The sequence below is a fragment of the Aphidius gifuensis genome, linkage group LG2 (genome assembly GCF_014905175.1).
Source record: "Aphidius gifuensis isolate YNYX2018 linkage group LG2, ASM1490517v1, whole genome shotgun sequence".
Classification (NCBI taxonomy): Eukaryota; Metazoa; Arthropoda; class Insecta; order Hymenoptera; family Braconidae; genus Aphidius; species Aphidius gifuensis.
This window is the reverse complement of record NC_057789.1, coordinates 13,118,868-13,131,452: the sequence shown is the minus strand read 5'-3', so window position 1 is coordinate 13,131,452 and position 12,585 is coordinate 13,118,868. Positions and strand designations below refer to the sequence as shown.

General features: G+C 30.0%; 2 protein-coding genes across 2 annotated transcripts; both read left to right on the top strand.

Annotated features, from left to right (window-relative positions):
• Positions 1–3,822: 3,822 nt before the first annotated feature.
• LOC122850397 lies at positions 3,823–4,821 on the top strand. The gene has a single exon (XM_044149550.1). The coding sequence runs from the start codon at positions 3,823–3,825 to the stop codon at positions 4,819–4,821; it is 999 nt and encodes a 332-aa protein (XP_044005485.1).
• Positions 4,822–9,180: 4,359 nt separating this feature from the next.
• Positions 9,181–10,708, top strand: LOC122849128. Its single transcript, XM_044147724.1, has 3 exons — positions 9,181–9,313; positions 9,408–9,850; positions 9,933–10,708. The coding sequence occupies exons 1-3, from the start codon at positions 9,265–9,267 to the stop codon at positions 10,116–10,118; spliced, it is 678 nt and encodes a 225-aa protein (XP_044003659.1). The 5' UTR covers positions 9,181–9,264; the 3' UTR covers positions 10,119–10,708.
• The last annotated feature ends 1,877 nt before the right edge of the window (positions 10,709–12,585 follow it).

Below are 12,585 nucleotides of genomic sequence, written 5' to 3'. Positions count from 1 at the left end.
CGATTTGTTTGGGACCGGGTGTCGGCTATCGCTGAAATAAAAAGGGGCACTTTGACCGTGAAAAAAAAAATGTAAAATTTGGTAAAACCCAACAACCCCCGGGTAGTAAAATAAATAAGGTAAAAGTGACAAGAAGCGAGAAAAAAAAAAAAAAAAATTTTATGGTTTTTCCCCAAAACTATTAAATTTTATTACAATTCTTGTAACATAAATAAAATTTTCTTTTAATGTTTTTTTTTTTTTTTTTTTTAACAAAAAGGTGTTAAATTTCACAAGTGAATAATTTTAAAAATGTTTTTAACTTTTTTTTCTTTTTCTCCCCCAAAGAAAAAAAAAATTCCCACACAAAAAAAAAAGACGCCAAGTTACAACTTTACCGCGTAAGAAAGAAAAATATTAGACAAATAATTTTAACCCACAACAAAAAATATTACAATAAAATTTACCGCAAATTTTTCCGCGCGCGTAATTAATTTTTTCAGCCCAATTTGACCCTCCGCGAACGCGTTTTATTATCTTGAAACCGGACGAGCCCCCATGAAATATCGTAGCCGGATCATTTATTAGACAATCAGTATTGCCCTTTAAAATAATCCAGTTAGATATGTATTTTTATTAACCCTGTTTATCCTGCGCAGCTATGGCGCATAAGAAAGGTAGGGAGATATTAAATTGCGTAATGTAGGGAGAGGTAAAAAGGAACCTGAAAAATACGCGAGAATAGTACACAAATTAAGCCCAAATAATTTATAGAAACTTGAGTCAAACACAAAAATTATAATGTTAAATAAAATGGTGAATTTATGATTAAAATACCACAAGTTTACCAATAGTATTGATGTTGAGTAACAGATAGTTAAATATGGACCTTGAGATAATCGACGCACTTGTGTAACACTGAATTTACAATAAAAATTATAACGAAGATCACTTTAACATATGTTTGATTTAATAATTACATAAACGCTTTACTATACTTTACAAGTCGTAGTTAAGACCAGATCCATAACCACGAGGTCGCTTATTGTTATATTTAAAATAATTAAATATTTTTAGCGAGCAAATTATTGCTTAAATCAGCCAACTATAATTTACTTTATTCAATATTTATTTGATTAGATAATTTAACACAAGATATGTACTTGAATTTAAATTGAAAGAACAAGCCAACTTAGACCATGTGGTCGGAATTTATTACAAGTTAAATTCAAGATGATTTTAATGAATTTAATTTAATAATTCATGTAACCAAATAATATGTGAATTTAAGTGAGAATATTTAAGCAAAATAAATCAATGAAATATTGGATAATATAACTTAGAGTTTTCGGCTGGTGATTTTTAAAATTATTCTAAGACTTTTTAGAGCACTTATTAAAGTAGTTAGAGCAATTAAAGCAATTAAAGCAGTTAGAGCTGGTAGTCACAGGATCAGGGATCCCAGTGAACTGATCGATATATTGGGTCAGTAGCACAAGCTGACCGTAGGGTAAATCGGGAATATTCGGGGGTGTTCGGGGATGCGTTTGCTCCCTTAAATGTTACCCTTATGATTCATAAGATGGAGCTAGGGGTATCCAAATGGACCCTGAATATATAATTTTATAAAATACAATTTATATGAAATAAAAAAAAGTTCTGCACTTACCGCAGGACATTACAGCATATTAGATTTTTTTTTTTTGAATAAATTTTGATAAAAAAAATAATTGGAATCGTCTGTAAGAATTTGCAATTGTCACACAATTCCGACAGACGTACGACAATATATTTTTATATTTTGTATTTGATATGAAAAAAAGCATTTTATTAATAAAAATTTTTGTTCAATAATAAAGTTATAAAAAGTATTTAAAAAAAAACCTTTCTTAACCTCATAAAAAAACCAAAAAATAATAATTTTCTAATAAAATAATTTTAAAAAAATCTAATATGCCTATAATTATTAAAAGATTATAATTTTATTATTAAACAAAAAATTTTTGCAAATCGCAAATTCTCACAGACGATTCCAATTATTTTTTTAATCAAAATTTATTAAAAAAAAAAATCTAATATGCCTAAAATTATTAAAATATTATAATTTTAATATTGAACGAAAATTTTTATTCATAAAATGCTCTTTTTTTATATTAAATACAAAATAAAAATATACTGTCGTACGTCTGTCGGATTTGTGTCGGATTTACAATTCTCACAGTCGTGTGTCGGAATTGTGTGAGAATTGTAAAATCTCACAGTCGTGTACAGATGATTCTGACAGCTAACCTCACTTTTAATACATAAACAGAATTGAGTTTTTTTAATAAAAAAATTATTTAAAAAAAATTCTAATGTGTCTTAAATTATAAAAATATTATTTAGAAATTTTTAGACATAATATTTTATTTTTTAAATGCTTCTTACTATTTATTTTTGTGACTTAGAAATTCTTATAGTCGTGTGTCGGTTTTGTGTCGTTTTCGTATGAGATCAGTGCACAATCCGACTATCAGCATTTTCGCTAGGGAAGCCTCGCAGCAGAGCTATCTACAGGCCAAAATAGAACTAATTCACCATGTTGGTTTTTGTAGCGTTTTTTGGCTCGATAGCCCCATTTAAGTTCGTCCTCTTGTTCTCTATTGGGAAACGCACTGTGGGCGTGGCCAACCGCTGTAAGCAGTTGGCAAAAAAAGGAACTAATTACATTCAGTCAAGTATATCCCATTAGCATAGAATTTTATTGTTTATTAAAAAAATGTTATTAACTATTGAGGACATACTTTCATGGGCACGAAAAACGAATTCCTCACGAAATTTCCTTAAAGAAAATCGTATTATATATGCGGAACATATTACGAGTATCGGTGTAAAAATTGATTCAAGTGATGAGTATCATGTGTTTGCCACTTGTACACGGAGAGAATTTCCGATATATTATCAAAATGTGATTTTATTTTGACAGGTTGTTGTTTGTCTAACCTCGAAAATGCATAAAAACTCAGATCTCTATTTCTCCTGGAATAACTGTTGCACCCTAAAAAGTAAAGTCTTGTTTTTTTTTTTTTTAATCAATTTTGGTGAAAATTTTGTACCAGACATTTCAAACTATTTGTAAAAATATTATTTGTTCGATAATTTAGCATATATACTGTGTATATACCACATACGAATGACTGGATGAAATAGTTTCTCGAAATTTACCACCAGACGTCGTGGTGAATTGTGCGTTTATGGCGGTCCATGATAGCGACGCATGCGCAAATAAAATAATCTATTTTTTTTAATATGTAAAACACACTTAAATTGCACAAGGCACTTACAGTGTCATAAAGCATTTATTAAAAATTTAAAATTTAATTTTTTCTCTCAATTTATTTTTTTTTCATTATTTTTCTATAATATTTTTTCTATCATATTTTTCTATTAGAAAATTTACTATCTACCTTTTCTTTGTATAAAATCTTTTGTTTACATTTACTCAACATAATAAATATAAAATTTTAAATAAAATATTTCAAATAAAAATAAATCAATATTTTAATTTTCACAAAAGAAAAGAAAATTAAAATAAAATAAAAAAAAAGAAAATTTAAAATAAAAATATTTAGTCTTGCTTCGCTCATATAACGAGCAACATTATTTTGTAAAAATAAAAAAATAAATTTAACTTTCTAGTAATAAATTATATTCTGGTGAAATTATTTGTGTTTAACCCCACAAATTGGTGACCCCGACGTGATCCAGGGTACATTTAATACGAACAAAAGTTAAACTCAAACAAACAAACAATTTAAAAAAACAAAAAAAAAAAAAAAAAAAAAAAAGAAAAAAAAAAGGACCATGGAAAATAGGACAAATGAAGGTCACTATGACTTTCTCACGGGTTTTGGGTTCTCAGAACCAGGTGGTACATCATCATCATCAACATCAGGTGCATATGGGAATCAGAATAATAATAATAATCAGCATCAAGAACATCCAATGGAACAACAGCAAGAGACAATGGCTAGATTTAATGATGTGCAGAAAGCCATGATCACCAGTATGCTCAACGAGAGTCTTGTAAACACAGTATCAAAACCCCAGGTAGCCATTTTTTTAAAAGATCGTCCAGAGTTGTGGTTTATACTCGTCGAAGCTGAGTTTAATGCATTAAAAATTAGAAATGACGAGACTAAATATTACTCAGTCATTCGTGCACTTGACGCTGAAACATTACAACAGGTTACTGATATATTACACAATCCACCAGTAATTGATAAATACAGACGTATAAAAGAAGCTATTATTCAGAGAACTTCAATCTCTCGCGAAAAGCAAATACATAAACTTCTGAGAGAGATGGATTTAGCAGACAAGAAACCAACACAGTTTCTCAGAGAAATGAAAGAGTTAGCTGGTGACTCAATGACAGAGGACATGCTTCACCAACTTTGGCTAGACAGGATGTCAAATCAAGTTAAACCCCTGTTGGTAGCATCATCAAACTTGACACTAAATGCTATGGCTGAAGTAGCTGATAGGGTGATGGAAGCCACTAGAAACTCATTCGTCATGGCTACATCAGCATGTAATCAGAAAGACACCACACCATCACATACACAGCTTCGTATGGAACAAAAAATAGAAGGCCTGCAACAAATGTTACTTGATTGTATGAAAGAAATTAAAGAGTTAAAAGTACAAAGAAATAACTATCAGTCTAGACCAAGATCAAGATCCAGATCAAGACCAAGAAGATACTCACAAGGAGACAGCTTTTATCATAATCAATTTGGTGACAAAGCAAGACGTTGTACTCCACCTTGTACATTTGTACCACAAGGACAGGGAAACTAAACAACCTGCCACCAATTGGAACAGTTGGTGACAGTAACAAAGCTGCATTTAAATTAGATACTTACCAAGAATTACGTCTACACGTCTTTGACAACACATTACAACAAAAATTCTTAATCGACTCTGGATCCATTGTGTCCATTATACCTGCTTGCAACTTCAAGAACAAGGTAAAATCTGATTTAAATTTATATGCTGCGAACTGTTCCATCATTCATACATATAGATCAAAGACTTCAAAAGTCAACCTTAATTTAAGACGAGAATTTCTATGGTCATTTATAATCGCCGATGTACAATCAGCCATCATTGGAGCTGATTTCCTTACTCATTTTGGGCTTTTGATAGACCTGAAAAACAAGCAATTAATTGATTCAACATCAAAATTGACAACAAAAGGTCAAATACTCACCACGAACAACTTCAACATCTCAACAGTTAATTCTACAACACCATATTCCAATCTCCTTTAACAATACATTGATATCACCAAGCCATCAATAAAACCAAACATTAACAAGTCTGGTTACGTTCACAAAATAATAACAAGTGGACAACCAGTTGGTGAACGTTGTAGAAAATTGGCAGGAGAAAAAGCAGTAACAGGCAAGAATCAAATAAAAGAACTTCTTGACTGTGGCATAATACGACCATCAAGCAGTCCATATGCCAGTCCCATTCATTTGACACGAAAAAAGACAGGTGAATGGAGACTCTGTGGTGATTACAGAAAATTGAATGCCATTACTCAACCAGACAAGTATCCACCACCCATGATACAAGACCTGTTTCCTTACTTACATAAAAAAATGATATTTTCATCACTTGATCTGGCTAAAGCTTATCACCAGATACCGATGGATCCAGATGACAGTAAGAAAACAGCGATAATAACACCATGGGGACTTTTCGAGTATGTTGTGATGCCATTTGGTCTTCGTAACGCATGCCAGACGTTCCAGAGGTACATTGACTCGGTCTTCAGAGATCTACAATATGTATTTGTGTATATCGACGACATATTAGTAGCATCATCGACTCCAGAAGAACACAAACATCACCTGGAAGAAGTGTTTTAAAGATTAAAACATCACTCTCTCACAATCAACATAAATAAATGTCAATTTGGTAAAGAACAATTAAATTTCTTGGGATACACCATCAACCAAAATGGATTCACACCAATGACAGACAACATTAAAAAAATAATTGATTATCAAAAGCCAGAGAACATCATGGAGCTCAGGAGATTCCTGGGTATGTTAAACTACTACAGACGATGCATACCACAAGCAGCAAGTATGCTATTACCACTCAACAACTACTTGAAGGACGCCAAAAAAAACGACAAGAGGAAAATAAGGTGGAATGATGTATCAGAGAAAGCTTTTGAGGACTGTAAAACATGTCTAGCTAACATCAGTCAATTAGCTTTTCCATCAGCATCATCACCAGTCATATTAAATACTGATGCATCCACCACAGCAATTGGTTCTTCACTCGAACAGCGAGATGACAATAATAACTGGGTTCCAATTGGATTTTTTTCAAGAAAATTGAGTGAGGCTGAAAAGAGTATAGCACATATGATAGAGAGCTTTTAGCAATATTTTCTAGCATAAAACACTTCAAACACTTACTCGAATGTCTTCAGTTCACCATCAAGACTGATCACAAACCTCTTGTCCATATGTTTAACAAAAAACTAGAAAAAGCATCTGAACGACAGATACGACAGCTTGATTATATATCTCAATTCACAACAGACATAGTCCATGTGAAAGGAGAGGACAATGTAGTAGCTGATGCTCTGTCACGCATAAACACAATATCAATGCCAACTCAACTGGACACACAAACAATACACGAAGAACAAACAAAAGACGTTGAACTTCAGGATATAATCCAAGGCTCGACGTCATTAAAACTTCATGAACTGTCAATCGAAAACTTCAAGCTGTATTGTGACATATCAAACAAGGTTGTTAGACCGTATCTACCAGAAACACTACGTAAGACAGCATTCCAGGTGATACACAACACATCACATCCTAGCATCAGGAACACAGCTAAAACAATTAAAGAAAAATTTGTGTGGCCATCAATGAACAAAGATACAATAAAATGGGCAAGAGAATGTATCCAGTGTCAAAAAGCTAAAGTACAGAGACACAACAAACCTCAACCAGAACACATTGTGGTGCCAGACGAACGTTTTAGCCACATACATATAGATATAATCGTATTACCAAACGTCAAAGACTATCAATACTGCCTTACAATTATTGATAGATTCACAAGGTGGCCTGTGGCAGTGCCTTTAAAAGACATAACAGCTGACACCATCACAACAGCACTTTTCGACAGCTGGATAACACAATTTGGTACTCCAATAACAATCACGTCCGATCAAGGTACTCAATTTGAATCTGCACTGTTCCAAGCACTAGCCAAATTCATTGGTGCTAGAAAGAACAGAACAACACCATATCATCCTCAATCTAATGGATTAGTGGAAAGATGGCACAGAACTTTGAAAGCTGCACTCATGTGCTCACCAAAACCTTGGATTGAGATATTATCAACTATAATGCTTGGCCTACGTATGAGTTTCAAAGAGGACTTACAAGCTACACCTGCTGAAATGGTGTATGGCACTGGTCTTAGACTACCAGGTGAATTTTTTATCCACAACAGTATGTCAGTTAATCCACAATTCTTCCTGGAAAAACACAGAGAAATCATGAGAGGACTCAAGCCATCACCAACTGCTCACCACAACAAAAGCAAAATTTTCATCTTAAAGGACCTAGATACATGTACACACGTGTTTGTGAGATCTGATAATGTCAAAGCACCACTGGAAAGTCCATATACAGGTCCATTCAAAATAATCCAGCGAGAATCTAACCTGGTCTACAAAATAAACATGAATGGCATACATAAAAATATATCTATACAAAGATTAAAACCAGCTTACATTAGTAAAAACGATACTGACCAAGATGACCACGACATAGTTGATGATAATAAAACACAACAACAACCTGAACATGAATGGAAATCATCAATGGATCGACCCAAACGCACATACACAAGACGAAACGTCACTTTTTCACAAGCTCCAAAGCGACTTAGGAGGGAGTAATATGGTGGTCCATGATAGCGACGCATGCGCAAATAAAATAATCTATTTTTTTAAATATGTAAAACACACTTAAATTGCACAAGGCACTTACAGTGTCATAAAGCATTTATTTAAAATTTAAAATTTAATTTTTTCTCTCAATTTGTTTTTTTTTTCATTATTTTTCTATAATATTTTTTCTATCATATTTTTCTATTAGAAAATTTACTATTTACCTTTTCTTTGTATAAAATCTTTTTGTTTACATTTACTCAACATAATAAATATAAAATTTTAAATAAAATATTTCAAATAAAAATAAATCAATATTTTAATTTTCACAAAAGAAAAGAAAATTAAAATAAAATAAAAAAAAAGAAAATTTAAAATAAAAATATTTAGTCTTGCTTCGCTCATGTAACGAGCAACATTATTTTGTAAAAATAAAAAAATAAATTTAACTTTCTAGTATTAAATTATATTCTGGTGAAATTATTTGTGTTTAACCCCACACGTTTCCCAATTCTTCATGGATTTACTATTGCTTCACGCTAGGGACTTTTGTGTTTAGCCGATTTGTGTTTAGTCAACCGCAAAACGTCAAAATCTGTCAACTTTTACATTACTTGTTCCACTTATATGTATCTTTCTACATCAATATTATTGCTTAAAATAAGTTAATTAATAATTCAATTTGAATAATATATCCATAAAAAGCACAAATTTACGTTTAACATCATTAATATTCTGTATTTATTATCTCTGGCTTTGCTCTGGTTTTGCTCTGGCTTTGGCGACAAAAGCGATATCGTTTTCCTCTGGCTTCTCTCTCACAATTTTCGCCAGGGTTTTATAAAAATAAGGTTACACACCACGTGGCAATCGACTTCATTTCTGAACCAACTTTTTAAATTATTTATACTATTTAATTATTTATACATTTGCTTCATTAGACAACTATTGTTTCAAGTAAATTTTTCAAATTTATTATTTGACGGTATAATATTTTTTTTTTAAGTTAACCGAAAATAAAATATGCAGACTAATCCAAGTGAGATAAATATGGAAACTGCAAATTTAAGTTCTACCGAATGGCTTAAAAAATTCATTATAATTTCAAAAGAAGAAGTAAGTTTAAAATTATATATTATATTTTTGCAGCTACTGTTATTGTTCATTGTTAATTAAATTGAATAAAATTAATGATGAATGATGATGATGATGATGATGATGATGATGATGATGATGATGACGACGAGAGCTATATAAATGAGGTTAAAAATATAAAAAAACCGAAAGCACAGTATGATTTGCGTATGAATCATATTGCTCCTCTATTTGCTAGTCAACCACGACTCGAAAAAAGTAAGAAAATAACAACTCTATAATTTTAAATTATAAAAAAAAAATTTTGTGTTACTCTAAATATATTAATGAAAATATTTAATTAATTTTTCAGTATGTAATGATTGGGAGAACGAGTTTCTTCCTTCATGCTTTACAACATATACACTTAATAGCAATGAAAATGATTCAGTTAATGAACTACATGAAAAAGCAAATGATATAGAGTACCTGATTAATCTCTGTAGAATTAATTTAACTTTTCTAAATGTAAAATATTATCCTAGTTCTCAAATAATCCCAATAATCAATGCTAATTGTCCAAATCTTGAGATGCTTTCATTAGGACTCAAAGAAATAATAAGTCAAGATTTTAAAAATTGTTTTTCTAAAATGTCTCACCTTAAAAGACTTACGATTAAATGGCAATGTAAAAATACAACTCTACCAATGACTTTAGCCGAGTCATTAAAACAAATTGGTGGAACATTAGAAAGTTTAAAACTTTTATGTACCTTAAAAGGAAATGAAATTTTTTTACTAGATTCATTGGCTTCGGTAAGTTTAAACTTTTAATAAATATTATATTACAATAAAAAATATTATCTAATTTTTAACAAATTGTTTATTTATTTTTCAGGTATTTCCTCGACTAATTGCTTTGAGTAGTTTAGATATATATGGTTTTGGACTAAGTCAACTATTACTACAGTCGATAAGTCAAATGAAAAATTTGGCTCATCTAACTCTTGTTGTAACTGAGTCTAGTTGGCCGAATAATCATCCGAGGTTGGATACAAAAATATGTATCCAATTTCGAATTTGAAAAATCTTGAAAGGTTACATATAGACTGTGATTATGGTGTTAAAGATGATTTTTAATTAATCTTTGTAAAAATGCTAAAAAATTAAGCTATTTATATATAATAAGCCGAAATATAACTGATATTGGTATAAGTGCAATTAATAATTTAGAACAATTAGAAGATTTCGATATTGGTTCAGCTTATACTGGTCTGCCATTGAAAAAAAATGAATTTATCACTGATGAATCAATTCAATGTTTATTCAATCAAAAATTGGACACTTTGAATATATCAAATTGCATTAAAATCACTGATAAAGGTGTAATTAAACTTGTTGAAAATTTACCAAATTTAGATACTTTATTTATTAGAAATACAAAGGTAACTTGGGAAGCTGTTAGAAAAATATCCGAATTATCAATGAATCGTAAAATACCACTAGGTGTATATAAAACTGGTAATTGATCATTTTCAAATCATCATAGTGAAATCAAATAATTTTTTTTTTTTTATTCTAAATTTATTATCAATATATATGTTGATGTTCTTTTTATTTTTTAAAGTTATTTAATTCATCAATTGTTTACTTATTCTATAAACAGACAGAAAAAAAGAGGAGAATAAAAATTGACTGAATATATGTTTCATTTCCTTACTTCTTCATATATAATTACAATTGAACCCCCGTTGAAATATTTTCAAATAAATTGATTATTCATATTTTTAATATTATTATCAATAATTGTTGTTATTATTATTATTTTCATTATGACAATTATTATCGATATTAAATTTGTATATGACTAAAATCGTCAGAGAAACAAAGCTTCGTCCAGAGTTTAATATTAATATAAGCTCTTAATATAAGCTCAGATGTTATTTAAAAAAAAAATATATTGGCTGAAATATGTTTAACAATGGCTGATTATTCAACGACAATTAGAAATTTTAATCAAGCAATTGAAAATTCTAAAAATGTATTACAATATTGTAATAATGATATGAATGCATTGCTTAATTTATCAAAATTATACATGCAAATTAATGATCTTGATAAATGTCAACAATATTGTACAGCATATTATTAAATGCTGATCCGAATAATAAGTTAGCATCTGTTATGATGGCTGATTTGGCATTTACAAAAGTTGATTTTGAAACAGCTGCATTTCATTTTAGACAATTGCTAATGAGACGGCCAACATATTGGACAGCATTAGCAAGGCTAATCGAAGTATCCAGAAAAACTGGTAAAAATATTGATATTGTTGGCTTTTTCAGTTTTACGTAGGCGGAAGCCTACTAGTATTGTTTTCACTATATGAATTTAGAAAAATGTTCATATCTTCTGAAATAATATAGATAGGATGTTCGTATTAGAACCAAATTGAAGCCTAGAAGAAATACTACAACCGAGAATAGAAAAAAAAATATTCTCATTTTTAATAAATTAGTTATCAACAAAAAAGGTTTTTGCAGAAATTTTAAAATCAATATATTAAGGAAACTAAAAACTAATCGCGGATGCGATTTTTTCTATGTATATAATTAAGAGGTAGTTTTTTTTTTGCTATTGTTAGAAATTTGTTAATTAACAAAAAAACAAAATTTGCGTTTTTTTATACTTCGCATAACTTTTTTTTTTAAAAAACAAAAAACCTAGTTATGTTGTCTGCATAATTATATTATGTACGCAATTTCCGACAGTTACACGGAGAGAAAAAAATATTATGTTTTACTATGCTACTGTAGTACCGGTGGATGTTTTCGGATTTTTGATAATAGATATAATATTTTTTTTATATTTTTTATTATTTATTTTATATATTTTAATAAAGGCACATAGTAAATTAAATCATTTGTAATCAAACTATGGAACAAAATTTTTTTTACTGAAGACATAGACGAAAGTACTAACGAAATCTTTTTTTTTTAATAAACTGTAGATACAAAGTGCTATGTGTAAATTAATGTTTATTATGTTAGCATAGTAGAATTGACAATTGACGCTCGTTAAAATAATCATTCGGTACCTAAATTCGAACAATGTTATTTATACTACTCATCAATTTTAAAAAATACGATTCCTGATTTAATTTTTATTGCGTGTTTTATATTAATTACGATATTTGAAGCGAATTTTACTATGTTCACATGGTAAAAAATGCAGAAAGACGAAAAATTAAACAAAAGAGTCAATTTTACGTTAATTCCAGTTAAGTCCCGTAGCTGAGCGGTCTAAAGCGTACCCGATACAACGTCAATACATACTTTGTCGGTTTGATCCCCGGTCAGAGTGTGAAAAAAAAAAAAAAGATGAGACAGTTGCTGAAGCAACTGTGCCTGCCCTGCGGGGGGAATTTTAATTTCTTTTTTTATATATTAAAATTCGTGACTACAAATTTATTTCATTCTCCATCGTTACAATAATTACTGTTACAACTAAAATTTATTTAATTTTTTGACACTTTGTTTGTAAAAGACGCC

Bases quoted from the DNA above. Each gene is read 5' to 3' on its own strand.
- LOC122850397 (XM_044149550.1), top strand. From the start codon at position 3,823: ATGGAAAATAGGACAAATGAAGGTCACTATGACTTTCTCACGGGTTTT.
- LOC122849128 (XM_044147724.1), top strand. From the start codon at position 9,265: ATGAATCATATTGCTCCTCTATTTGCTAGTCAACCACGACTCGAAAAA. The intron at 9,314-9,407 runs GTAAGAAAATAA...TTAATTTTTCAG, and splicing joins TCAACCACGACTCGAAAAAA to TATGTAATGATTGGGAGAAC. The intron at 9,851-9,932 runs GTAAGTTTAAAC...TTTATTTTTCAG, and splicing joins TACTAGATTCATTGGCTTCG to GTATTTCCTCGACTAATTGC.